This window comes from Euwallacea similis, chromosome 17 (genome assembly GCF_039881205.1).
Source record: "Euwallacea similis isolate ESF13 chromosome 17, ESF131.1, whole genome shotgun sequence".
In the NCBI taxonomy this organism is placed as follows: domain Eukaryota; kingdom Metazoa; phylum Arthropoda; class Insecta; order Coleoptera; family Curculionidae; genus Euwallacea; species Euwallacea similis.
In genome coordinates this window covers 796,615-823,376 of record NC_089625.1, presented here as the reverse complement: position 1 = coordinate 823,376, position 26,762 = coordinate 796,615, and the positions used below count along the sequence as shown (strand labels likewise).

Sequence of the window (26,762 nt, the reverse complement as noted above, 5' to 3'; positions counted from 1 at the left end):
GTACCTTTAAGCTCTTATACCAAAAAGCTTTTAAGCTCTTGAACTCTTATACTCTTATTCCTAGCTCTCTCGAGGTAACGTACCACGATTATCACCCTCGGTATAGAACATACAGACTGTGATAATAAACGTAGCAATAGTTTTGTGTAAATAAAGACAGTCGAGTAGTATCAGCGCGTATTTTGTATCTATGACTAGTATCTTTGCCGGGTTAGAATACTGGTCTCTTGAGCGTGTTCAACTCGTAACGGGAGAATAGATCACCCCGTTCGCACCAACAACACGCTGCGTTACTCCGAATCCCATCGGTAAACGCAAACACCTATAAACCCGACAACTCCAAGAACTTGCACCGGCAAGTGACACTGTCAGGAAGTCTTACTTGACGGATGGCAGTAGTAAACGAACCAAAAGGGTTGTTAACCTTTAAAAGGGAAAACGACCCCAAAAATCTCTCTTTCTGCCCTGAACTCTCTCGAGGTAAAATACCACAACGTCACCCTTAGTATTAGTGTTACTAAGCTGTGATAATTAGTGCAAACCTTAATTCTGTGCAAAATAAAGTGGTTTAGTAGGAAAAGCGCTTGTTTAATCTACTGGAGCAGTTTCTCTGTCGGGTTGAATACTGATCTTTCCTGTGTATGTACCGGGAACTATAACGCAGTACGAACCCCTTCACTCCAGGGGCACACTGCATTGGAGCGTGCACCGACATCTCAATCGGTAAACACACGCACACACAATCTCCACACCGCTTTCTGCTTGCAATTTTTTGTTGGAGTATAATCAAGATGGGGAACGGTACGCATACCTAAATTATAAAAAAGTGAAAAAACCTTCTTTTTTTTAATTTTCAGATAAAATAAGTACATGTATTAAAGATTGGATTGAAATTCAAGAACGGCGAGTTTCAAACATGTCTAGAAAGCGAACAAGAGTGGAAACCAGTAGCGGGGAGTCATTCTATGGCTCAATTCATATTACACAAACATTTCTAATTATTATACCTGACGACTCCCATGTTTCGGGTATCTATTTAGACGAACCCCGCCTCAATGGGGTTAACGAGGTGGGGGAGAAAGGGATAACACTATTACTAAGGCATGATAAACCATCAATTACAATTTACTTTAGGTCACCCCAGGAACGGAATGATATCATTACAAAAATAAGGATAATAATAAGGTATGTAACATTCTACCTCATTTTTAATTTTTAATATACAGTAAAACTTGCTTAATACAAGGACCCAAGGGAAAGGCCAATTTACTTGCCATAACTAATTGCTTATTGTATTTGGTCTATTGTATTTCCAATGTATGTATGTGTACTTATGCAGGCATATACAGGGTGTTGCAAATTAGTAGGTCAATTTGCTAACTACAGATTCCTTGAGCGAAAGTAATTAGACTTTACTTATATGACTTTTCTTCAACTCTTCATACTCACTATACAGGGTGTTGAAGTTGTTAATAACTTTGATGTTCCTTCACCTATTTTAATGAAATTTTGCAGTGATGCACAGTTCAATGAGACACTCTTTTCTTATAAGTTGGGCAAAAAAATTTGAAACCAGAGTGGAGAAATTTGGGGGATCATAGACGTGCCTCCCTCGCTCCCCCACAACTCTTTCTTGTGCTTGCCAATAGTGAATTTATTTAATTTTTTAAACTAAATATTTTTTTATCTTAATTTTTTCATTCCTGCCAAATTTTGATTTATCAGTTCCCTTAAAAGATATTCTGGCATATTGCCTCTCAATTCATGATATTATTTATTTTTTTTAAATTTATTCATTTTATTATAGAGTAAAATCTAGTTATAACGATACTGGAGAGACCATGGCTATTAGGTCGTTATAGCCGTTGGTTGTTATATCCAAAAATAAATTTTCTTTAAGTCATGTGTATAAAAATTCTGCTTTTAATACATTTTTAATACAATATATACCTACATACTTTATTTAATACAACTTATCTACATGTGTATTGTACACAAGATTATAAAACCTTAAAAAAATTGTTACTATAGGGAGTAGGCTATAAAAAATATAACACAAATAGGTTTCTTTTATATAATCTGTTTTTCATCTCTAAACCACTTGGAAAGCAAGTCCACACCACACTACTATACCATTTTGTATCATCCCTATATGTATGTAACACACATGGCTTTACTAAAAGCACCTTAAAACCGTCAACAGCATATCATATTTCAGGAATAGTGTCTCTTCCCCACTTTAAACCTAAATATAATATAAATCTAAAGCTTTATCTTAGTCGTACAATTGATTAAGTTTTTGACGATTTTAATTGCTTAAATGTCCATAACTCAACAGTTACTTTATTTTGTTTTGCACATTTACATTTTTCAAAACAAATTCTCGAGTTTTTGGTCAATAAAAGAAATGCTATTTAGTAATTGTTAGTCGTCAAAACCTTCACAAATAACAAATTTTTTTTATTATTGAAACTGCTTCGAAGGCCTTGATACATGATGGAATTGCATTTGCCCCTTCTTTATTGTCATTCTCTTCACTCTCTTTTACTGCTTCAGTTATATCAGTGACAATGGTTTTGAAAATATCAGCCTCATTTAAGTCTTCTCGGGTTTCTACTTTGTTATCAACATTTATGAATTCAAGTAGCTCATTATCTGTTGTTATTGTTAAGTTGCCTAAGTTGTGCTAAGAGAATGTTGTCTTTATCATCAGAATCATTTTTGTCATTTGTACTATTTTTTCCAAAACCTGCATGTCGAAGAACAACCTTGAATTGTTTCAGGAGTAACCTTCTCCCAGGCCGCAGATATCAGAATAGCATCTACAAGTGTTATAATGATTTTTTCTCCTAGTTCTATTTTTTTATCATTTCTAAAAGTTGCATTTTACGGTAGGGAGTCTTCAGTGAATGCATAACACCTTAATCCATAGGTTGTAAAATGGAAGTACAATTTGGGGTCAATGAACATAACTTAATTAGCTTTAAATTCTCAACTTTTGAATGAGCGGGATAGTTATGCACAATTAATAACATTTTTTTGACTATTTCCTAAGTTCACTGTTCCACTACCGGAAAAATTTTGAAAATTGTGTAATGTACCTCGATGCAAGAAAATAATGAAAACGTCCCTTGGTTTTGGTACTATTATAATTAACGTTTTGACATTCTTATTTCTCTATAAGAACTGCCCTATAACTGATTTAGACCATATTTATATCTAAACTTATCAATTAGAAGGGTTTTGTGTCGATATCTTAATTATTATTGAATTTGTTTCTAAATTATGGTGCCAAATTAATATGGAAAGTAGATTAGATTATTTTATGCCAGAAATTCTATATAAATGTGTATCCAAAAATGCTTAATAAAAAAAGATATGGGGCGTCTTATGATAGTTTGGAAAAACATATTTCTATTATTTTCATCCAAAGGGCTTTTGCGATTTTATTGAAAGTTGGTACACAAGATGTGGCCGACGGGTGCAACAACTATTGATGAGTACATTATTTTTAGTTGCTATGGTAACCAAATAGCCAGGGGTGGCCTAGAAATTTTTTCGGCAAATTTTTTTTGTGCGTGGACAAAATGCATATTTGGTCAGTTTTTCTTAGAATTTGTTTAAAAATACACAAAAAAGGTACTCTGGTTTAAAATCGATAATGAACTGTTTTCGAGAAAAATGATTAAGCATGAGACACTGCAAACTGCTGTTATTTCTACACTAGGACTTACAAATGTGCTCTTTCTAAACGGTACTACCTCGTTATAAACAAACACAAATACATATGTTTATATGGAACTTTTAACGGGGTTTTATAAATTGGGCGTTATAACCGTGATCTCGTATTAAGCGAGTTTTACTGTAGTAACTTTCAGTTATGAGCATGTACCTATGCAAATAGTTGAAATGAAAATTTAATGTGTCATTGATATTTAGCTGTAGTTTTGTTTGCTAAATGTAGTGGTTAGATACTCTTATTAATTATTTCGATTGCAACTTGTTTTGCAGTTTATATTGTGTTGTGTAATGAATTATTGTATTTTTTGTAGTGACTCAAGCACGTCCGAGTCGCCAGAATCCTCAAGTCCCGAAGCCAATTGATCTTTTGCAATCCATTAAAAAAACATATTTTATTAATTGTATTGTTATATTTATTAAAATAAAATATTAAACATTAATATTTAGTAGAAAACCCTTTAACTTTAATAACAGCGGCGAATCTTTTGGGTAAATTTGTCACTAAACGTCGGCATTCTTGTGGAGTAATATTATGCCACTTTCGAATCAAAACATTTTTTAGTGATTCCTTTGATGTAATAGAGTGTTCTCTAAGTTTGCGCTTCAGTATCGCCCAAAGATGTTCAATGGGGTTGAGGTCCGGCGACTGAGGAGGCCAATCTATGACCTCAATCCCATTATCCGAGAACCACTTCATTGTTTTGCTGAAAACGAACGTCATCCATGTTGGTGTCACCAAACATTTTATTGAAAGACGGTTCTAGTGCCGTTTCCAGTACTTGAATGTATTTTTTTGAATCCATTCGGCCCTCACATACAACGATTTCGCCCACCCCGTGTACCGACATACCACCCCATACCATTATACTTCGTTCTTCGTGTTTTATGGTTGGTATGATATATTCTGGCTTGTATTCTTCACTTATTCTGCGTCTAACAAAGGTTGCACCCGCGGTACCAAAAACCTTAAATTATTACAAAAATCATTGAATATTTAAAGGACGACTAATAGGAATTTTACTTGCTTCTCTATTACTGTAATGTAATTGAAACAAATATACCTCGAAGTTACACTCGTCCGACCACATGATGTTTGACAAATCCTCCAATGAAATTTTTATGTTCTGACAGCCACGGTTTCTTCCTCGCTTTACAACTTTGAGCTTTGAGCCCTGCATATTGAAGCCGTCTCCTGAAACGACTTCAATTCTGGCAGAAACTTTTCTCAGTGCCCCCGAATAATTTTACAGCCAGCTCAGAAGATGTGTCTTTCCGATTTTGTAAAGTGCGCACCAATTGCCGATCTTCTCTTACACTTGTAGCACGTTTTCTTCCACTTCTTTTTAAATTTTCATGACTTTGATGTTTTATAACGTTTTAATGTATTTCTTACAGTACTATGAGGACACTTGACTATTTTTGCCATTTGTGTTTTGTTTTTACCTTCCTCAAAAAGTAATTGAATTTTTATACGTTTTGCTAAATCTAATTCTCTCGTTTTTGGCATTTTTGTCAAAAAATAAGAGTTTTCTTTAGAATAAACGACTATAAGCTAATAATTGTTAATCGATGTGGATGTGCACACTACCAGTGACCGAATAAAATTCAAGTTTGTTGCTGTTATCGTGTCGCGATTTGTTCTTGCATGTTTATGATGGTATGCTTTATTTACGTTATTCAGGTGATCGCACCGATTAATAATAAAATACAAAATAATTTCTTAGAGTTAAAAAAAAATTAAATTTCTAAGAATTGAAAGGGGTGGCAAATAATTTTGGCCAAAGTTGTATACCTAATGTGTTTTATACAGGGTCCTGAAACACTACCCACTAGAACTACGAATTTCATTTAGGTGTTGAAGAGTTCAGTAGTTTAAAGAAACATAAATTAAAAGCTGAAAAATATACCTGCTGTGACCCAAAAAAATTAAATATAATCTAAGAATTCTTTGGTAGTCATAGTGTGCTATTAAATTTATTGCCAGTTATATAAAAATACTATACAATAAAGAAAAAGTTCTATTATGTACCATGTTCTATTATAATCCAAGTTTAGCTTGTAAAAATTGTACATTTCAAAACTGTTTTCAATCATTTTTCAAATAAAACCCTCACATATTATTTTGCCGTTTGACGTAGTATAGAATCTACCGAAGGGAATATGTCCTCTAACTTAAGTGATCTAGCGCAATATAGGCATTAAGCAATATATATAAATAATAAATAGGCAACAACAGCACGCTTGTTAATCAGATAAATTTGTTACCACGTATGCCTGACATAAAGTGCATTTTTACATAAATTAATTATTGAAAAAATGGAAGCTTAAAAACAAGAACTTATTAATATAGTGTTCGTATGTGTTTAGAGTATACAAATTTAACACTTTCACAACTTCTTAACTATAGTAGGTAAACCATTTACACAAAAATTACTGACAATAAAGATACTAATAAAATAAAATTCTCACCACTATACAGTTTATCCAATCAAATGATATACGAAGGTACAAATCTGACGAGGATAAAAGAAAAACTAGCGAATTTATAAACAAAATGGAAAAACATCTCTCACAATTGAACCATCCTGATCCCTCTCTGCTTAACAAGGCAAACAAGATAATCCTGTTTTGTTTAGCCAATATCCACCGTACTGGAACAGAGCCAACAAGTATTGTAAACACTATACAGTATATTAGAATAAGTATGAACACCATTGTAAATAGTGCATACCCATAATATACCATATTGTAAATTACATAAGATGTTAAGAGGGTAAAAAGATCAATAGGTCGGTAGCCTGTTTCTGTAATTCTTGATTCCTTGATTGATTAATTGAAATCAAGATTATTACTACTACTACAACTAAAATTTTACACTAACAATAAAATTCCAAAATCCTTCAGATAAATATAGACTTTTATTATATAATTAAATATAGACTAAATATAAATATATTCAACCCTTAAATTTAATTTCATCAGAATCACAGCGCTCTTCTATTGGTCTTACTGATATTCATATTGTTAATATTCGGCAGAATGTCATGATTGAAAGCAGCTTGATATCCAAGTGTGGAATCTCCAGTGTCTAGCTTTGAGACACACTTAGATATATTTTATAATAAAGTTATAGTTTCGGAAAAAGGGGATATCGACTTTACTATTACACCTATTTCATTTACATATAAATATTTGGAATTTTTCTTGTAGTGATTGAAGGGAAAGGGCAACGGGATTGTCTTATTTGCCTTGTAAGGCAAACAAAGTTTCCAATGGACCACTTGTGACGATGGTCTTTTCATCTTGCTTGAATTTTTTGCAGTGTTTTGTCCATTTATTAACTTCAATTCTCATACTTCGAACGTGTTTAGTGAATTTCAGTTTTTTGTCGATTTGTGGACTCTCAAGCATTTTGTATTGTTTTTTGGTTTAATTGTGTAACAGTCTGATATTAGTGTTGGAAATTCTGCCATAATTTGAAGATTCGAGCAAGCTGAAGTTTTTTTTTTCGTTGGCTACCGAGTTATTTAGCATTTTAAAATATTTTTTCTTCCGTACAGACTATCAGTTTTCCATAAAACCTACGCAGACGCATACGATACTTTTTTAAGCCTAGTTTGAAGCATTATGCCGCATGAAATTACTATTAACGCTGAACTTATACTTCAAGTGGAGTGCACAAATGACAGGATGCAAACGGAGAATATGGACATTAAGGTGCGACACTTCAAGGAAGGTTCGATAATTAAGACTCAATTTTTTAGCAAAACCTTTTAATTTGTATACTATAAATATCTCAGAGTGAGATTAATACTACTGTACTTAAAAATGTTTGACCGTACGACGGAAATATGAGGGTTTAACCTATTATAAAATTGAATATACATAATGTACGAAAAAAATGTTGGCCAATTGTAATAAAATTATACATCTGAAAAAACCTCTTATCACTAAGAAGTTCCACAAAAAAGGTTATCATTTGATACTTTCTTCTAAAGTAACGATTCAGTGGAAACCAATAATAATATCGCTATAAAAAAAAATTAATTTTACACTCACAAAAACGTGACACTATCTTTAGGAGATGCTTTAATGATATTAAATATACTATTCAATGGATATCAAAATTAATTGAAGTGAAACAAACTAACTATTAATTCTATAGCATTGTAGGGATATCCCAGAAATTATTTTTAATCTTTTGTTTTTACCAAAAGATTCGTACAGACTCTAATCTACTAAGCTAATTTTAATGTTCGGTTCTCTCACAATATATTTTTTTTCATAAAGAGCTTATTAAGTTCACCACTGTCAAACAATGACTAGTGTTTCATGACGGATACTTCCAAGTTTTTAAATGGTGGTCAAAAAGAGATGATCTATTGCTTCTTCTGAAAGAAAAAAGAAGGAATAATGTCAAGAATTTGACAATTAATGGAAGCAAAATTTAATTACGAAAATTATAGTTACGAGTTCGCAAAAGGCTGGAAGAAAAGAGGGTTGCTTAAAATAAAATCAAGTAGGTTTAATGCAAATGCTGTCAAGGGATTTTTTTTTCAATATGAGCCCTCAATCCACAAAGAAATTATTAGAGTAATAAAAATCTAAAGAAACTGGGGGATAACGGTCTCTTGCACCTAATATATTACTTTTAACAAGAAATGCTATTAATAAAACTAGGCATACTAATAATAGATCCTTTGACAAGGTTTGCGTTCGCAAAAAAGTGATTTAAACAAGGAAACACTTTTTGATGTATTTTTGAAGTAATACTCCACTAATAAAAATCTGAATTCAAAATTTTGTAATTTGATTAAGATTTGAATTTACATAAGGCTGGCATTTTTTTTATGGTTGCGAGTTAGTTGTGCCTCTCTAACCACTGAAATTCGAAACGGACAACTTTTTATTTATTATGTATCGCACTGCACCTCTATTCGAAACGTGAGGTAATTTTTTATTTCCACTTACACAAACTTGTGGCAGTTAGGAAGAATAACCTTACCTGTTGATTTCCCCAACCCTGTTGTTGACCATACTGTCCGTAATAGTTCCAGCTTTGACCATAACCCTGACCGTAGTCGCCTTGAGCAGCGTATCCAGCCTGTGTTCCGTAGCCTTGATTACCTTTAAAAATATAAAAAAGAGGAAATGACGTTATATTTACGACAATCACGACGTTTGATATGTCGGAACGCACTATACAGATTTTATTGACTTTGCTCTAATTTTTTCATCCACGCTGTGTACTACAGCTATAACCATAATTTGAGCAAAATCTGTCTAGTTAAATGGAAGAGGACTATAATAAAGTATTCGTTGACACACTGAATATTACTCTATCAACAATTTAATATCAATATGGGATTAAAATAAAAGTAATATGGGATAATGACGTGGGAGGCATTCAATTTTCTATTAATTTCGACATACCGATTGATGAAATATGACAATTTGGTACTTTTTCCGGACAGATCTCTACTCTAGCCTCATTATTCAAGACTATTTGTTATGTACTGTATTGTCCATGCTTATATTGGTATGTTGAATATTTAATAATTTCGTAATAAGTCTACCAGAAACTTACAACAAATGAAATTAGAAGCGAAATCGAAAGTTTGAATCACAAACTCGGTTATGACTCTGATGTCACTATCAATGGTATATATGTAGTTGGGTTTATTTGGCATCGTAGTTTAAGAAAAATGACTCCCTTTTAAATACCCCAAACTTGAAAATTTCCAGAAAGGTAAGAAATGGCTTCTTTTCTCAAAGGCGCCAGATAATTTAGAAAACTTTCAGTTATCTACTTAGAGACTTTATGGTAAACAAACATTAAAATTTCAAAAAAATCTACCTATAATCTACCTCTAAAAATATATCTAGCAACAAGCCCTTGCTTGCATGACACACTAGACAAGACAAAAATACTAAATAAAATGCCAAAAGGTAATGCGAGGCAAGATATCGCTTGATTAAGTGAAAACTATAATTAGGAGAAATCTGGAACATCCTGTGCATCAGTGATCTTACCTTGAGATCCTCCATATCCACGTTGTCCTTGGTTACCGTATGTATTCTGTGTGGCACCGTACTTCCATGCCGCCTGTTGTTGGGCAGTTTGGTTATTCTGATTCCACGCACCATATCCGTGAGAGCCATACATAGAGGCATTCCAACCTAAACGTGAAAATAAAACTCTAAAAAAACAACCTATAGGGAATAACTGCATATGATGTAACTTGTTTTAGTTTTGTGTTACATGTTTTACATAGACACGCAGCCCACAGCTCTCAGAACTAGTCCGATCAACTATTGTTAGTGATGCAAAACTGCCGGTAATATATTTTTCGTTAAGAATATTGGTAATATGTAAAATTCGATAATACTGATAATAAAAATGAAATTATTTTTTCATACCTCCTTGATTGCCGCCAGATCCCCAAGCTCCGGCTCCGTTGCCTTGCCAAGAGTTGTTGCGTTGGCCGCCTTGATTATTGCGATATCCGCCCTGATTATTACGTCCGCCTCCGTATCCACCACCAATACGGTTATCACGAGGTCGGTTTTGATCTGCCTCACCAAAAAAGACTTATTTAGAAAAAATTTACTTCAATACGAAATGACAAAAGATTTTAACTTTGGTTAATAAAAATAAAAATATAATGCATGGGCAGGTCTATATAAAGTCTCTTTAACACAGAATGAGCAAGATTTAAGCATAGACTCTCACAAGTAATATAACAAGTATATTAAAAATGATCGATACAATTTAGAGCACGTTGCATGAATAGATATTGATCTAAAATTATCTAGAATCTTCAATGCACAAGTTGCCTTTTGGAAATGATTTCAAGAACGCCAGAAAGCGTTTTAATATAAATATTTATTACTCTTTTTCCTCTGGACTTAATTCCAATAAAAACTATATGAGGACTAATAGAAATTGAAGTCGTGCGAAAAGCGATCGGTTTGTAAAGTAATAATAAAAAACACTAAACTTCTTCTAATCTCGTTACCCAAAACCCAATTCAATTAGTGACACCCGTTTTAAAATAATTGGAAATAGTAACTGAAAAGTATGTATTTATTGTTATGACCAATTGTGTTGGAAATTGGCATCACCAATAAACTGCAGACACCTTTGAGTATGAATGACCAATGCATTAGTAAATAAGTTCGTGAACTTCTACATACAATTAAATGTTAAAATAAATAGAAAAAAAAATTGTTACTTTTTGAATCCAAATATTTTTTCGATGCATTATGTTTGTTTATTTTCTATATTTCATGTCAAATAAAATCCACATTTTGCAAATATGTTTAAATATTAGCGATTGGCCCCAATTGATAGACGAGTAACTGTCAGAACTTTTGATGAGTGACAAGTTATCTTTAAAATACATTTAAATGGTAAATGACATCAAAAGTTTTACAACAGTTACACAACTGTCGTTTTTGATAAATGTGGACAATGTTATGAATTTTACGAGCAAGTGATGTCTTGGAATATTTAGAGGGAAATTTAACTAATAGGTGAATAGCGATATCTGAGTAACGCATAATAGATGCATAATAAAATGGGGATATACATAAATAAGTAAAGGGAGAATCTGATTTTATCCATCCAAGAGATGCAATAACATAGAGGTGCATAATAAAAATTATATAACATAAGGCTTCTATTGTTGGCTTTGTGTGTTTTAAAGGGGGAAATACTATCTACTGAATTTTTGTGTCTTCTTAGTTACAAATGTTCAAAAATATGTTCGAATAAAATTATTTAATTATTACTACAGCAATTGTAAAATACATGCTGGGTATAAACGAAAACACTATTTAATTAAGAACATATTTTGACCGGGAAATTGAAGGTATTTAACCTCACCTCTTTGTGGCTGTCTCCATCCCACAGGTCCACCTTGGCGAAACTGCCCCGGCGGTCCTCGCATATCTTTTCTGCCCCATGCTGGAGGCGGTCTATTCCAACCAGGACGTTGGGGTGGGTATCTACCGAAACGACCTCCTCTTGGGCCGTAAGGTCTACGTAACCCTGGTCGAAAATTTCTCTGATGTTCTTTGTGGAAGAAAAATGGAGATAAAACATTCAATATTAAACTATTTTACTATTTTAAAATTTCAATTCGCTTTTAGAATTTAGATATTAATTTGTTATAACCGATTAACTGAGATTTGTTACGAATCTATTTAACAGTAACTTGTAATTTTAGAAATATATTAGAACACGTGAAAATGACTATTTATGTATTTAGTTGGGAAATGTAATTTGTACTAAGAGACTATCATGGCAAAACGATGCGATATACACAACATAATATGTTTTAATGAATTTCATATAAGACCTTCTTGATTTTGGTTTTGAACATATATAGAATTCGACACCTATGAACAGAAGAAATGTTTTGAATAATAATTTGCGATATCTACTTAATCTCCCCAATTTTGAAAAAACAAAACTTTTCCTACTCAGGTGTAAAAAGCAAAAGAATTTAAAAATCTAGCTTTCAATGTCGAACTGAGGAAAATTACCTTTTGCGTAGAACAGGGTGAAAAAAGAAGTGATGGCAATTCTCGATTATTTTATCAAAAATGTCAAGATATTCTAAGTGTGTTTCGTTCATTGAATATAATCTGAGAACTGCTGCATTCAGGTACCTATCTTATCGGGATTTCCTTATTATTGAAAAGAGAGGCGGTTAATTTTTATTATCACAGTTTAAAGTAGTACCACAGTTTTAAAAAGAGCTAAGAGCCAAACACTTTAATCTTGAAACAACCTATAATGTTGGATGAGAGTTATTTCTCAATGTAAAATAAAATATTGTGAGGTAAAAGATAAAACTAAATGGAATGGGAAAGATTGAGATTATGATTGCCCACTAAATGAATGAACGAAGGTTTACCGATTGAGATGTCGGTGCACGCTCCAATGCAGTGTACCTCTGGAGTAAAGGGGTTCGTATTGCGTTATAGTTCCTGGTAGACACACAGGAAGGATCAGTATTCAGCCCGACAGAGAAACTGATCTAGTAGATTAAATAAGCGCTTTTCCTACTAAACCACTTTATTTTGCACAGAATTAAGGTTTGCACTAATTATCACAGCTTGGTATCACTAATACTAAGGGTGACGTTGTAGTACTTTACCTCGAGAGAGTTCAGGGCATAAAGAGAGATTTTTGGGGGTCGTTTTCCCTTTTAAAGACTAACAACCCTTTTGGTTCGTTCTCTGCTGTCACCCGTCAAGTGAGACTTCCTGACATGACTGCCAACTGTCAATTCTGTGGCGGAGCCAGCAGCGCGGTGCAGTATCACCCGTCTATTAGTGACAGTGCACCGCGAACAAGAGCAACATCTAGGTTCTGTAGAGAACTAAAACAACGGCGGGAAAACATTTTCCGTAACGGTTTCCGGAAATACATTCTGGATAGTTCGATCAAAAACCTTATAAAACCGTTGATCACACCACCAACGGTCTCTCTTTTTTCTTTTGGGCCTCGCCCCCTCCACATGTACTCCAACTGGTAACAAACATGCTCTGTATAAGTATATTCTAAGTTCGTAATAAAACACATAAAGTTCCTGTTTTACGAATTCTGTGTGGTAATCCTATTTCTGACACTCAATGGAAAACGCCTAGTGATTCCCCGCATGGACGACGGGACAATTCGATCAGTTGTCTGAAGTCGTACCGCTGTGGTGCACCACTCGAGAGATCGTTCACTCCAAGAACCTGCACCGGCAAGTGATACTGTCAGGAAGTCTCAATTGACGGGTGACAGTAGTAAACGAACCAAGAGGGTTGTTACCCTTTAAAAGGGAAAACGACCCCAAAAATGTCTCTTTCTGCCCTGAACTCTCTCGAGGTAAAATACCACAACGTCACCCTTAGTATTAGTGATACTAAGCTGTGATAATTAGTGCAAACCTTAATTCTGTGCAAAATAAAGTGGTTTAGTAGGAAAAGCGCTTGTTTAATCTACTGGAGCAGTTTCTCTGTCGGGTTGAATACTGATTTTTCCTGTGTATCCACCGGGAACTATAACGCAATACGAACCCTTTCACTCCAGGGGCACACTGCATTGGAGCGTGCACCGACATCTCAATCGGTAAACACACGCACACACAATCTCCACACCGCTTTCTGCTTGCAATTTTTTGTTGGAGTATAATCAAGATGGGGAACGGTACGCATACCTAAATTATAAAAAAGTGAAAAAACCTTATTTTTTTTAATTTTCAGATAAAATAAGCACATGTATTAAAGATTGGATAGATATTCATGAACAGAGACTTTCCAACATGAATACTAAACGAGTCAGAATAGAGACGAATGGGGAGTCATATTATGGCTTCATTCAAATTAACAGTATAGTCTTAACCATTGTTCCAGACGATCCACTAATTTTGGGAAACGTGTTAAATGAACCCCGTCTTGAAGGTGTGAATGAAATGGGAAACAGAGGGATAAAGATTGTTCAGAGGTTTGGAAGACCCTCAATATATATATATTTCAAATCTACCAAAGAAAGAAAAATTATCTTAAAGAAACTGAGAATCTTAATAGGGTACGTAACATTCTACATCGTTTTTAATTTTTAATATACAGTAAAACTTGCTTAATACAAGGACCCAAGGGAACAGTCAATTTACTTACCATAACTGATTGCTTGTTGGATCTGGTCGATTGTATTTCCAATGTATGTAGGCATATACAGGGTGTTGCAAATTAGTAGGTCAATCTGCTAACTGTAGATTCCTTGAGCAAAAGTAATTAGACTTTTTTCTTCAGCTCTTTATACTCACTATATAGGATGTTGAAGTTGTTAATAACTTTGATGTTCCTTCACCTATTTTAATGAAGTTTAGCAGTGATGCACAGTTCGATGAGATGCACTTTTCTTATAATTTAAGTTAAAAAAATTTTAACTAGAGTGGAGAAATTTGGAGGATCATAGACTTGTTTGCCCCCTCCTTCTCCCCCACAACTCTTTTTTGTAATTGCCAATAGTGAATGTATTTAATTTTTTAAACTAAATATTCTTTTATCTTAATTTTTTCATTCTTGTCAAATTTTGATCTATTGCTTCCTTTAGAAGATATTCCAGCATATTGCCTCTCAACACATGTTATTATTTATTTTATTATACAGTACAATCTAGTTATAACGGTATTGGAGAGACCATGGCTATTAGGTCGTTATAGTTGTTGGTTGTTATATCCAAAAATAAATTTTCTTTAAGTCATGTGTATAAAAATTCTGCTTTTAATACGTTTTTTATGCAATATGTACCTACATACTTTATTTAACACACAACTTATCTACATGTGTATTGTATACAAAATTATAAAGCCTTAAAAAAATTGTTACTATAGGGAGTAGGCTATGAAAAATATAACACAAATAGGTTTCTTTTATATAATCTATTTTTCATCTCTAAACCACTTGGAAAGCAAGTCCACACCACACTACTATACCATTTTGTATCATCCCTATATGTATGTAACACACATGGCTTTACTAAAAGCACCTTAAAACCGTCAACAACATATCATCAGCATATTTCAGGAATAGTGTCTCTTCCCCACTTTAAACCTAAATATAATATAAATCTAAAGCTTTATCTTAGTCGTACCATTGATTAAGTTTTTGACGATTTTAATTGCTTAAATGTCCATAACTCAACAGTTATTTTGTTTTATTTTGCACATTTGCATTTTTCAAAACAAAAATTCTCGAGTTTTTGGTCAACAAAATAAATGCTGTTTAGTAATTGTTGGTCGTCAAAACCTTCACAAATAACAAACTTTTTTATTATTGAAACTGCTTCGAAGGCCTTGATACATGATGGAATTGCATTTACCCCTTCTTTATTGTCATTCTCTTCACTCTCTTTTACTGCTTCAGTTATATCAGTGGCAATGGTTTTGAAAATATCAGCCCCATTTAAGTGTTGCCATAAAAAGGATAAAAGGTGGACACAGTGATAACTATTTTATTAATAAACGCATTTCTATTACAAAAAAGGGATTGTTCCCGTTATATTATGCTTATACGAATGATTGCTGGAGCTGGACTGGCTTGTGATGCCGTTTTTTAATAATCATCTCACCGAAAAATAATCAAACAACAACCGCTTTAGATCTGCCGAAATAAATAACCAAACTGAGTTGTTTTAACGCGGTAATTACTTATTAACTTATTTTAAGTATAATGACTTCAAATCTAATTGTCATTAGAGTTGTTTTATTCAACATTAAGTCTTCCCAGGTTTCTACTTTGTTATCAACGTTTATGAATTCAAGTAGCTCATCTGTTAATATTGAAGCAGTATTGTTAAGTTGCCTAAGTTGTGCTAAGAGAATGTTGTCTTCATCATCAGAATCATTTTCGTCATTTGTATTATTTTTTCCAAAACCTGCATGTCGAAAAACAACTTTGAATTGTTTCAGGAGTAATTTTCTCCCAGGCCGCAGATATTAGAATAGCATCTAAAAGTGCTATAGTGATTTTTTCTCTTAGTTCTATTTTTTTATCATTTCCAAAAGTTGCATTTTACGGTAGGAAGTCTTCAGTGAATGCATAACACTTTAATCCATAGGTTGTAAAATGGAAGTACAATTTGGGGTCAATGAACATAACTTAATTAGCTTTAAATTCTCAACTTTTGAATGAGCGGGACAGTTATCCACAATTAATAACATTTTTTTGACTATTTCCTAAGTTCACTGTTCCACTACCGGAAAAATTTTGAAAATTGTGTAATGTACCTCGATGCAGGAAAATAATTAAAACGTCCCTTGGTTTTGGTACTACTATAATTAACGTTTTGACGCTCTTAATTATTTATAGGAACTGTCCTATAACTGATTTAGACTTATATTTATATCTAAACTTACCAACAAGGAGGGTTGTTTTGTGTCGTTATCTTAATTATTAGTGAATTTGTTTCTAAATTATGGTGCCAATTTAATATGGAAAGTAGATTACATTATTTTATGCCAGAAATTCCGATGAAATAAATGTGTGTCCAAAAGTGCTTAATAAAAAAGATGCAGGGCGTCTTATGATGGTTTGGAAAAACATATTTCTATTATTTTCTTCCAAAGGGCTTTTGCGATTTTATTGAAAGTTGGTACACAAGATGTGGCCGACGGTTGCAACAACTATTGATGAGTACATTATTTTTAGTTGCTATGGTAACCAAATAGCAGGGGTGGCCTAGAAATTTTTTCGGAAAATTTTTTTTGTGCGTGGACAAAATGCATATTTGGTCAGTTTTTCTTAGAGTTTGTTTAAAAATACACAAAAAAGGTACTCTGGTTTAAAATGGACAATGTACTCTGTAAACTGCTGTTATTTCTCATCAGAACTTACAAATGTGCTCCTTCTAAACGGTACCTCGTTATAACCAAACACAAATACACGTGTTTATATGGAACTTTTAACGGGGTTTTATAAATTGGGCGTTATAACCGTGATCTCGTATTAAGTGAGTTTTACTGTAGTAACTTTCAGTTATGAGCATGTACCTATGCAAATAGTTGAAATGAAAATTTAATAAGTGTCATTGATGTTTAACTGTAGTTTTGTTCGCTAAATGTATTGGTTAGATACTCTTATTAATTATTTTGAATGCAACCTGTTTTGCAGTTTATATTGTGTTGTGTAATGAATCATTGTATTTTTTATAGTGATGAAAGCACGTCCGAGTCCTCGGAATCGAACACAAATACATCGTCCGAAGGTAGTTAATAGTTAATAAAGTATTAAAGATGTTTAAAATAATTTGCAAATATAGCCTTTAAACTAATTTGCTCTTTTTGTCTATATGTCCTAATACCTAGAAAAAGTTTAATCTCCTGCAAGCATTTTGACCCATCAACGCCCAATTTATTTTTTTTAAATATTTTCTTTTTCTGCAAATTTAGTTATGAGCTACTTAAACCCTTATAAAATTACTGTCATCGAGGAGTATCCGAAAATTGTAGTACTTTTTTCAAAAATTGCTACAGGTTCTAGAGTAAGTACTCAAACTACACGAAATCGACTTCGCAAACGTGGAATGAATGCAAGAAGGCCAACTAGAATACCCCTTTTAAGCCCTGCGCATCGTAAAGCGAGGCGCTTCTTTGCAGAACACTTAAATTGGACCATGAATCAATGGAGTAATGTTATTTTTACTGACGAGTCTAGATTTCTTCTAAACCATATTGATGGGCGTGTTAAAGTGTGTAGACGAAGTGGTGAGTACTTTTTAAATTTCACAGTTCAAGAAAAATAAGCTTTTCGTGGCGGCTCAATTATGGTTTGGGGCGGAATAACTTTAAATGGCCCCACTGATTTGGTAGTTTTTCGACAAGGTCCGATGACGGCACAAAGGTACACCGCCGAAGTTCTTGAGCCACTTGTTGAACCATTTGCTGAAAATATGGGTCTAGAATTTGTTTTTCAGCACGATAATGCTACATCCCACACGCCCAGGATAGTGCAAAATTTTCTTACTGTCCATAATATTGAGATTATAGATTGGCCAGCAAGGAGTCCCGATTTAAATCCCATTGAGCATATTTGGGATACACTTGGACGGCGTTTGCTCCACCGTCAGCCACTCAAAAATCTTCAACATGTCGAAGATATTCGCCTGAAAGAATGGGAACAGCTCGATCAACAAATGTTGAAAAACGTCATTGAAAGCATATCTCGACGACGTGCAGAAGTTCGACGAATTAGAGCCCATACACGCTATTATTGTCTTATTTTTCATTTTTTATTTTTTTATTTTTGTTCATAAACTTGTTAAAATCGTAAATTGCATTTATTACATTCACCACTTTCCCGTTTTTGTCAGAATGTTTTTTCAATAAAATAACAAAAAGTGTGCGTTAATTATAGCGGAAAGCCCTAGATAAAATGAAATAAAAAATTATAATAATTTTTTTTAACTACAACTATTTTTACAGTTGACTCCTTATTCTTGGTGGTCAGTGTATTTAACTTAAAGTTCCTACCCTGTTTCTAAATCTAAAGCTGACGAATGTCTCATCTAAATACCACAGAACGTAATCTTTTTAATTAAACAAATCGAAGTTTATACGCACTTCACAAAACGGCACCGGGTTCCAATCCTCCATTGACACTCTTTTTTCAATTACATCAAATCGCACGGGGAGTTCTCGTACTGCACAAAATAACGTTAACGGACATCACTTACCCGCTAACGTTATTAAGCCAGAACTCTTTGTATATCTACTTGTGTATTTGTAATATTTTTGGTGCTTATATTCACTACCTCTGCAAAAATACTACTCCTCATTCCACCTTTAACGAACTAAAGATTTTCTACCAAAATTTACCATTTTCTAGAAAAAAAACCTTATAAATTTATGTTGTGGAGCCTTCATAATAAATGTACCAAACATATCTCGAGGTTCTTAATATCGGAAGAAATTCAATTATAAAAATTTGCTTTTCTCCCATTGAAAAAAGATCTTGAATGACAGAAAGCAGGAAGTTTTTCATAGCTTTATCTTCGACCCGGATTCTTCATAGCTTTCTCCCGACTGGACTATGAATCCCGTTGTGACAATAATTTTGTTACTTTTTCGTCTTCAAAGGTAAATAATCACCAGGCGAAAAAGTCGCAAAATTATTGAAAGTAGTTAAAATGGCAAGTTTGCGTTATTGCCGAGTAAAACAAATACATCATTTGTTATAAATTTCGTACTGTTTAAAATCCAGGTTTATTTAATTTTTGAATATTTCTTGCTTTTGGTATAATTCACAGAATTTTTTTATTGGAGATTAACTATAATGGATGCCATGATTGGAATGCCAAAATGATTTTAAAATCTACTGGGTGATATTTTTTCTGATGTCAAACCCTCCTACCACTTCTACCAACCAGAACTTTTTTGTAGTATTCTAAGCACAGGAAGTTTTCTAAACATACGGAATGTCGATCATGAGCCTAAAAATGACAGCGCAACTGTTATTTTAACTGCAGGTAATCCATTACTATCGTTTTCTAAAGTGTCAAACTACCAAATAGAAATTCATAGAATTGTGTGACACTTTCCGTTTATATGTTCACGAGGCATGGGGAAAAAATTATCCATTGTGATTTAAATCTTTACTATAGTAGAATCAGATTATACAGGAATAAAAATAAACATGAAAATTATGACAAGTAGATAGTTAAAGCAGAGCAAAATAACACACACAGAGAGTGAAAAACACAACCATAATTCAGGTTTATAATACTATTAAATTGTATAATATTTTGTTAATATAAATTACTCTATTAATAAAATAAATAGCTATAGTATATTATTACTTTTAACGATTTAATTGGGTGTTTAAGAATACTTCGTAAAAATTTAATCGTTATTAATCTCATCACAACTAAATTATATTCGTCCAGGAACTACCACTTTATTTTCTCCTTGTCGGGATTTTGTTTGCAGGCATCTTCCTTTTTTGGTATATATAACTTCTTTAGTTCCCAGTTGAACAAGAAAAAAATGCTTGCATAATAAAATATCAGAAAACTCCAAATAAAGTAGTGTATTTGGAAAAGTGACTCTAATTTCTTCATAGTTACTGTTTAACACCGAGAAAAGTACAAAAATTCTACAGTTCCGTCACTTATCACAAATACCATATTGTCGTCTTTGTAATATATTCAACTGAAATGGTACTAAAACGAGCGCCCGTTTACTTCTAATTCCTAAACATGGTGGATATTACTCGAATGTGACTTCTACACTCTACGATAAATTGCTAGTTTAACTCGATATCTTTATGTTAATAATGGAAAAGAATTAAACACAAATTAATTTAATAAAAGGTACATAACACCTGTTTCTTGCAACTCATTTAGAATTTTTTCAGTTCGTTTGGTTATTTCAGAAGCGATCAATGTTACTTTTGGGTCTATGCGCGGTGTTATTGTCATTAGAATTACGACTCAAAATGAATTTTCAGAAATTACTTCATACAAGCGGCCCAATCGCATTTCTGCTTCTTTTTTACACCAATTATCCGGATTGATAAAAATAATCCCACACGAATACGTAATAATTGACTTGCATTTTTACAATACTTACCACTACGTAAGACTAACAACTAAACGTTAAGAATGCATCCAAATAATACAAAAATATCATACAAAAAGGAAATAAGTACAGTGCCAGGCCTTAATGCTACGATAATTGTCGTAATATTGTAATCATCATCTTAACAGTGAATTAGTTTTATTCGTAAACTCGAGGTAACTACTCGCCCTGATATTAGGTAACTGAAGTGTCCTGTACATGTGAGAAATGAAATGAGTTATTGCTTTTTTTCTTTACGAAACGGTCAACATACATATACCAATTACATATAATCAATTAAAAGGGTCAAAACTCAAATTCGATAAGGCACATTCAACAAACGTAAATATTTGCCCGGATCGGTCCGGAATAAAGGACATTTCAGTTACCCACTGTAGGCCTAAATAACGAGAAACGTGTACAGTATGGAATGGCAACTACATATTATTCGAAAATTCTACTTATATAAAACTCCCGAAATGGTCCAAATTACTACCGCTGACGTTGAACAATGGGACATGTCAATGGGTGAATGGGGTGGGGGGTAAGTCGACATTCGGGTTTATTAAGATAATTTTAACTGTCGTAACTGGAACTATTGTGGTGGTCTGCCTGCGGCGATGGCGGGGTGGAAAGATTCGAACTGTTGTTGCTGGCGATTGAGTGACGGGGGCTGCTTTTCGCCTCTGTTGCCTGTTTCAAAAATGTTAAATTTAATGAGAGACATTTGTGCCAGAAGTAATCAACTGCAAGGTTAGTTTACAACTCGTGTTAGGTGCCAACATGCCAAAACAGGAGGCGTGGTTTATCTTAATCTCGTAACTCGATTAAACAAGTAAATACTTATGTATATGATTAAAACTCTATGTATACAGTGTATCCAAATAAAGATGTCTAACTTGGTCGTCTCAAATTTTAATATACATGGTGACATTTTAAAAACTTGCAATGGCTATTCCTCGAAGCCGTTTCAATAATAAGCTGAAAAATTATGTACTAACTTACCCACATCTACCCTCTCTAACCCTTAGGCACTCCAACTTTGTAATTTTAAATGCCAAGCCTCCACTTTTAATAGCTTCTTCTAAACCTCTTTAAAAATGCTTTACGATCGTATTAACTAACATCGCATTTGCTCAAGCAGTTATCGAATTGTGAAATAAAAAAGGAATAGATTTTCTGAATTTACCTTTTATTTAATTAAGTCCGCTATTTTCCAGACAATAATAGAGCCTATTTTCAAATTCCCGACAAACATTGGCCAAAGTTTTCTCCGATATAGCCCGGCATGTCTGAATAATTCTTTCTTGTAGCTCCTCGATCCAGTCTGGCTAAGTTTTAAAGACAATACGTTTTAGGTGTCTCCACAAAAAAATCAATGTAAATAGTTCTAAATTCTTCACAACTTTTGAGTAAACGATAAAAGTATTATTGGAAATATTAGTCTGCGCTTTAATATGATTCTGAATATTTATTTTTTAGTTTTTTTTATTTAACAATTTGATAACTGCTTGAGCAACTGTGATGTTAGTTAATACGATCTTAAAACATTTTCAAAGAGATTTAGAATGACTTATTACAAGTGGCGGGTCGTCATTTAAAATTACAAAGTTGGGGTGCCTAAGGGTTAGAGGGTAGACGTGGGTAGATTACTTAGTACATAATTTTGGTTCTATCTACTTATTATAGAAATGGTTTCGAGGAATTTTTCAAATCTTTTTTAATTTCTGAAATATAGTAATTTGCAAGTTTTTAAAATGTCACTCTGTATACAGGGAGTTAGTAAACGAGTGCGAAAGATTTTAATGGGCGATTGTTGAGGTTTTTTTTAAGTAAAAAAGTTCATACAAACCCAGGTCCGAAAACGCTTAGTTTCCAAGATACAGAGTGTTAAAGTTCTTATACGGCCATGCCATGACATACAGTATATCAAAGTGAAACTCATACACCTTAAAATTTTCTAATATGTCCTTGTTTGCTTATTAAGATTTATTTATACGTTTCTATGTATATTTCGTGAAAAATGGTCAAGGAAAAAACGTTATTGAAAGAAAAAATTTGTGATAAGAATCCGTCATTCTTGATTATTCTTTCCGAAATGTACACAGAGAAATATAAATAATCCTTTAACAAACAAACATGAAGGACATATTAGAAAATTTTAAGGTGTACGAGTTTCACTTTGATATACTGCATATTTAAGGAAAAAAAGGCACGCCAATGATTTTTTCAAAAGTTCCATTAATTGTTAACAAAAAAAACCTCTTAGTGCTTTGTCATTTATGTAGCCGTTTTCAAGATAAAAAATTATTTCAACAAATACGCCAGTTAATTAGGCGAAAAGATTAGGACTCTTGTATCACAGCTGAGGGCAGTCATTGTCAACATTTATTATAATTATACTTAGTTTCAAAATAATTTTGGTCTTTTTTTTTAACAATTAATGGAACATTTGAAAAAAATCGTTGGCATGCCTTTTTTTCCTTAAAAATATATAATGGCATGGCCGTATAAGAACTTTAACACTCTGTATCTTGGAAAGTAAATGTTTTCGAACTTGGGTTTATATGATTTTTTTTACTTAAAAAAACCTTAGCAATCACCCACTAAAATCTCTCGCACTTATTTCCGAGCACCATGTATAGATTTAACTATTGGGTAAAAAGTTGCGTACTTCTTCAAATATTAATGCAAAATTAATCTAGTATGCTGTGCGCGCGAGTTTTCCCTTTTATAAGAAAACACTGGCAGGAATTACTTTAAAATTCTTTAATAAAAGATGTATAATAATTGCTTAGTAATAAGGCTCTGACTCGGACACCTCGTTAAGATGGAACGAATGCAACTTGGGTCGAGCCTAAGGAGAAAAAAAATAAGAAAAACAAACAAGAAGGAGATAGTGTCCAATTTCACCGGGTGAACCGAAATACACCCGCGGCCTTAAGTAATATCAATTAACAAACATCCAGAAATTTATGGGATTTGAAAAAATACACGAGAGCCGTAGGATCTATCGATTCTAGAGTTTATACATATGCCATGAATGCTCTTAACTGCGCATGTAACTAAAGACTCATCGGTAACGCAGCTTTCCGATTCAATTGTTTTGTTGGCTATAATATGTCATCGGTGACATTTTCGAGTTTTATAAATACTCATGTTTTGTCGGAAGTTCTTCGCGCAAACTCTGTTCTAAAATCGACAAAATTATTTAGATGGATGAAAATTATGAAATAATAAAGTGATACGAGTAAAATCCCAATATGTCTCTGTCGTATTTTTACAAGATATCGCTTAATCGAAATTCGCGAGGGTTGTGTAGTGGACCATGTTTATTTCAAACAGATACTTCATTCGCCGATTTAACAAAAAATGTGTTCCACAATCGTGAAATGCTGAATGGATGAATGGCTAAATGTTCAGTCTTTGCGAAAATTTTAAGACACAAGGCGGTATATCTTGATAATGCCCAAAGGTGGTTGTTGAGTATTTACTATTTTAATTCAAGTACTTAATGAAACAGAAAACAATTTTTACAATGAGACAAAATATCCTTTTTACGTAGCTTAAGAAAAAAATGGTTAAGAAGTTCTTGACTTGACTATCCATGTTCAGGTAAATAAAGTTTAAAAAGAGTGAATTGTGCATGTGTCTAATTTGACTAATTGATGTCAGCAAATCAGTAATTTTTCAAATAGCACTAGCACATGCTGCGCTGTAGAAATACACCGGAAAATTGTTTTGACCTGCGAGATTTTTGTAACTGCCTGAGACGCTTCATTTCTTGCCCGTTTCTAGGCATTAACGTTATCAACATATTCAATCTAAGGGGTACCTGTCTATGTCCTTCAGGAATTTGCACTTCTGTCAATTGTCATTGACGTGAGAAGTTTTCAAGTATGTCACGCTGTTTTCATGAATGGTTACAGTATCAATTTTGGTTTGCCGAATTGATTTAATACCTTGCTATGAAATGAATTTTATTTATGATATTTAGTGACAACAAGGCCGTTCTGCAAAACAACCTGAGAAAAACGAGTAACAAATCATAACCTTAATATCAAACATAATGTCAGAATGACTTGCTCTCTTACGGTTACATTTTGTCCACCAGACCTATAAAAATCATAATCGACGCGTTAAACACACAATTTGTATCTTGACTATAAGTTATTAATAATGGGTCTTTATACTAAAAGGGATGTTTCGTTATGTTAGTTCTGGTTATCTTCTACTATTATTTTAAAAGAATAAAAGTACAAAAACGTTTGTTAGTTCACCAATGCTTTGATCTTTAATACTGTTTTGAAAGACCTTTTATTACATATCAAGCGCTCTTGCCCTTTCTAAACTGGTTATTAAAATACTTCTCTAAATTTGATTGATGTTCCGTATTGAAGAATTTTATGAAATTTATACATTTGTCGAATATGTATTACTTTCATTTGAATTTCAAGAATTGAATCACAAAAATATGTCATATTCTACAACTAAGAAAGTGAATCTTTTTCTGGGGATAAGCTGTAATTTAGCGAAACGATCCGCTTTCCGAATTCCAAAATATGTGTAAAAAAATCTATGAGCCAGTTTGTTAGTAAAATTTTAGTTCTCACACGGGAAGCACAAACACAATAAAACCTACGTCAATTGGAATGAAGGCATATTGTAAACACATTTCTTCTCATTTTCCCTAACTGTCATAAAGTAGTTTTTGGTTTTCCCACCTAATAAATAAATTAGAAAAAAAATACATTTTTCGACTTTTAGTTTTCAATTCAGCTACACTGAAATTTAAGACACACACATACATATATATTCGACGAGCATATAATATTATTAAGTTGCCACGGGGAAGTTATTTACTTCACAAAGTGAACAATCGGCAAATTTCCTATCGCAGCCATATTCATAGCCGTGTTGAAAATTATATACAGGGTGTTTAAAAAAGGTGCGGCAATATTTAAATGGGTGATTTCTCAGGTCATTTTATGAAAAAAAGTTTCTATAAACGTAAGTCCGGAAATTTATTGTTTCCAAGATAAAGGGTGCAAAATTTTTTTAAAATAAAGGTTTTTTAAAAATAATTCAAATATCTTTTGACCGATTTTTTAAAAATTTGGTAACGTTATTTGTAGTAATAAGGGGTTGATTTGATCCCTTATTGAACTAGATTAAAATTATTAAGTCCGGTGGCGTCAGGAAAGGACGCCTTAACCAAATTTATTGACAAAAGAAGGTACGCCACTGACTTTGATTAAATGTCTTCTTTTTTTTTAGATAAAGACTTACATAGACTAAAAATACAACTTTTTTGCCTCTTGAATTTTCGTCGTTTTGCTTCGTTTACGATACCACTATCACAATTTCTCCTTATCTACCAAAAATTACAAAAACTGTTAAAAATTACTATCTCTAGCTGAGATGCAAGAATCCAATCTTCTCCTCAGTGACTGGCGAACTCTCTCAAAAACACCAGGGTCGTTTCTAATTGAGTTATACCCAGCAATGATTCGATTCCTTAGGTCCTCCACATTTTCTAATAGAGTAACGTACACCAAAGACTTCAGGTGGCCCCACAGGAAAAAATCCAGGGGGTTTAAATCCGATGATTGTGTTGACAATAAATGAGGTCCATCTCGACCACCGAATCCAGCGATTTCTGTATGTTTGTTTTAAAAACTCACGAGCAAGCAGACTGAAATGTGCTGGTGCGCCTTCGTGCATAAACCACATTGCATTTTTTATTTCCAATGGTACATTCTACAGAAATCCAACGAGTGTGCATTTTAACAAAGTTACGAAACACTTCTCCGGTCAGTCTTCTTAGCAGACATACCGGTCCAATTAGGGAATCATCCATAATCCCAATCTACACGTTCAACGAGAACTGATGTTGAAAACAAT

General features: G+C 33.2%; 4 protein-coding genes across 10 annotated transcripts in view; 2 read left to right on the top strand and 2 right to left on the bottom strand.

Moving 5' to 3' along the window:
* Positions 1-414: 414 nt before the first annotated feature.
* On the top strand, positions 415-4,168 carry LOC136414424 (uncharacterized). Its single transcript, XM_066398427.1, has 3 exons — positions 415-801; positions 858-1,185; positions 4,053-4,168. The coding sequence occupies exons 1-3, from the start codon at positions 792-794 to the stop codon at positions 4,102-4,104; spliced, it is 390 nt and encodes a 129-aa protein (XP_066254524.1). The 5' UTR covers positions 415-791; the 3' UTR covers positions 4,105-4,168.
* Positions 4,169-7,508: 3,340 nt separating this feature from the next.
* LOC136414511 (uncharacterized) lies at positions 7,509-12,383 on the bottom strand. The gene is made up of 6 exons (XM_066398558.1): positions 12,292-12,383; positions 11,630-11,859; positions 10,162-10,314; positions 9,775-9,921; positions 8,747-8,868; positions 7,509-8,132 (listed from the first exon to the last, which is right to left on the bottom strand). Exons 1-6 carry the CDS (start codon positions 12,381-12,383, stop codon positions 8,121-8,123), a joined length of 756 nt encoding a protein of 251 aa, XP_066254655.1. The 3' UTR covers positions 7,509-8,120.
* Positions 12,384-13,492: 1,109 nt separating this feature from the next.
* On the top strand, positions 13,493-18,504 carry LOC136414388 (uncharacterized). Of its 2 annotated transcripts, XM_066398377.1 has the most exons (5): positions 13,493-13,948; positions 14,005-14,329; positions 17,457-17,509; positions 17,778-18,008; positions 18,218-18,504. In XM_066398377.1, the coding sequence occupies exons 1-5, from the start codon at positions 13,939-13,941 to the stop codon at positions 18,223-18,225; spliced, it is 627 nt and encodes a 208-aa protein (XP_066254474.1). In that variant the 5' UTR covers positions 13,493-13,938; the 3' UTR covers positions 18,226-18,504. The 2 variants fall into 2 exon arrangements, with proteins under 2 accessions (XP_066254474.1, XP_066254473.1); XM_066398376.1 differs by having other exon boundaries at positions 17,778-18,504.
* A 1,375-nt stretch (positions 18,505-19,879) lies between these two features.
* Positions 19,880-26,762, bottom strand: part of gek (serine/threonine-protein kinase gek) — a 60,762-nt gene continuing 53,879 nt past the window's right edge. For 5 of the 6 annotated variants that reach the window (XM_066398187.1, XM_066398188.1, XM_066398184.1 and 2 more), the window contains one exon: positions 19,880-21,551. In XM_066398187.1, the coding sequence (XP_066254284.1) occupies positions 21,435-21,551 (117 nt within the window). In that variant the 3' untranslated portion in view covers positions 19,880-21,434. Of the gene's footprint in view, positions 21,552-25,500; positions 25,583-26,762 lie in introns of all 6 variants that reach the window. The other variant, XR_010752535.1, reaches the window with a different exon arrangement.

Bases quoted from the DNA above. Each gene is read 5' to 3' on its own strand.
- LOC136414424 (XM_066398427.1), top strand. The intron at 1,186-4,052 runs GTATGTAACATT...TATTTTTTGTAG, and splicing joins AAAATAAGGATAATAATAAG to TGACTCAAGCACGTCCGAGT.
- LOC136414511 (XM_066398558.1), bottom strand. From the start codon at position 12,383: ATGAACGAAACACACTTAGAATATCTTGACATTTTTGATAAAATAATC. The intron at 11,860-12,291 runs GTAATTTTCCTC...ATAGTAAAATAG, and splicing joins CACCCTGTTCTACGCAAAAG to TTTAATATTGAATGTTTTAT. The intron at 10,315-11,629 runs GTGAGGTTAAAT...TTGGTGAGGCAG, and splicing joins ATGGAGACAGCCACAAAGAG to ATCAAAACCGACCTCGTGAT.
- LOC136414388 (XM_066398376.1), top strand. The intron at 14,330-17,456 runs GTACGTAACATT...TATTTTTTATAG, and splicing joins AAACTGAGAATCTTAATAGG to TGATGAAAGCACGTCCGAGT. The intron at 17,510-17,777 runs GTAGTTAATAGT...AAATTGCTACAG, and splicing joins CACAAATACATCGTCCGAAG to GTTCTAGAGTAAGTACTCAA.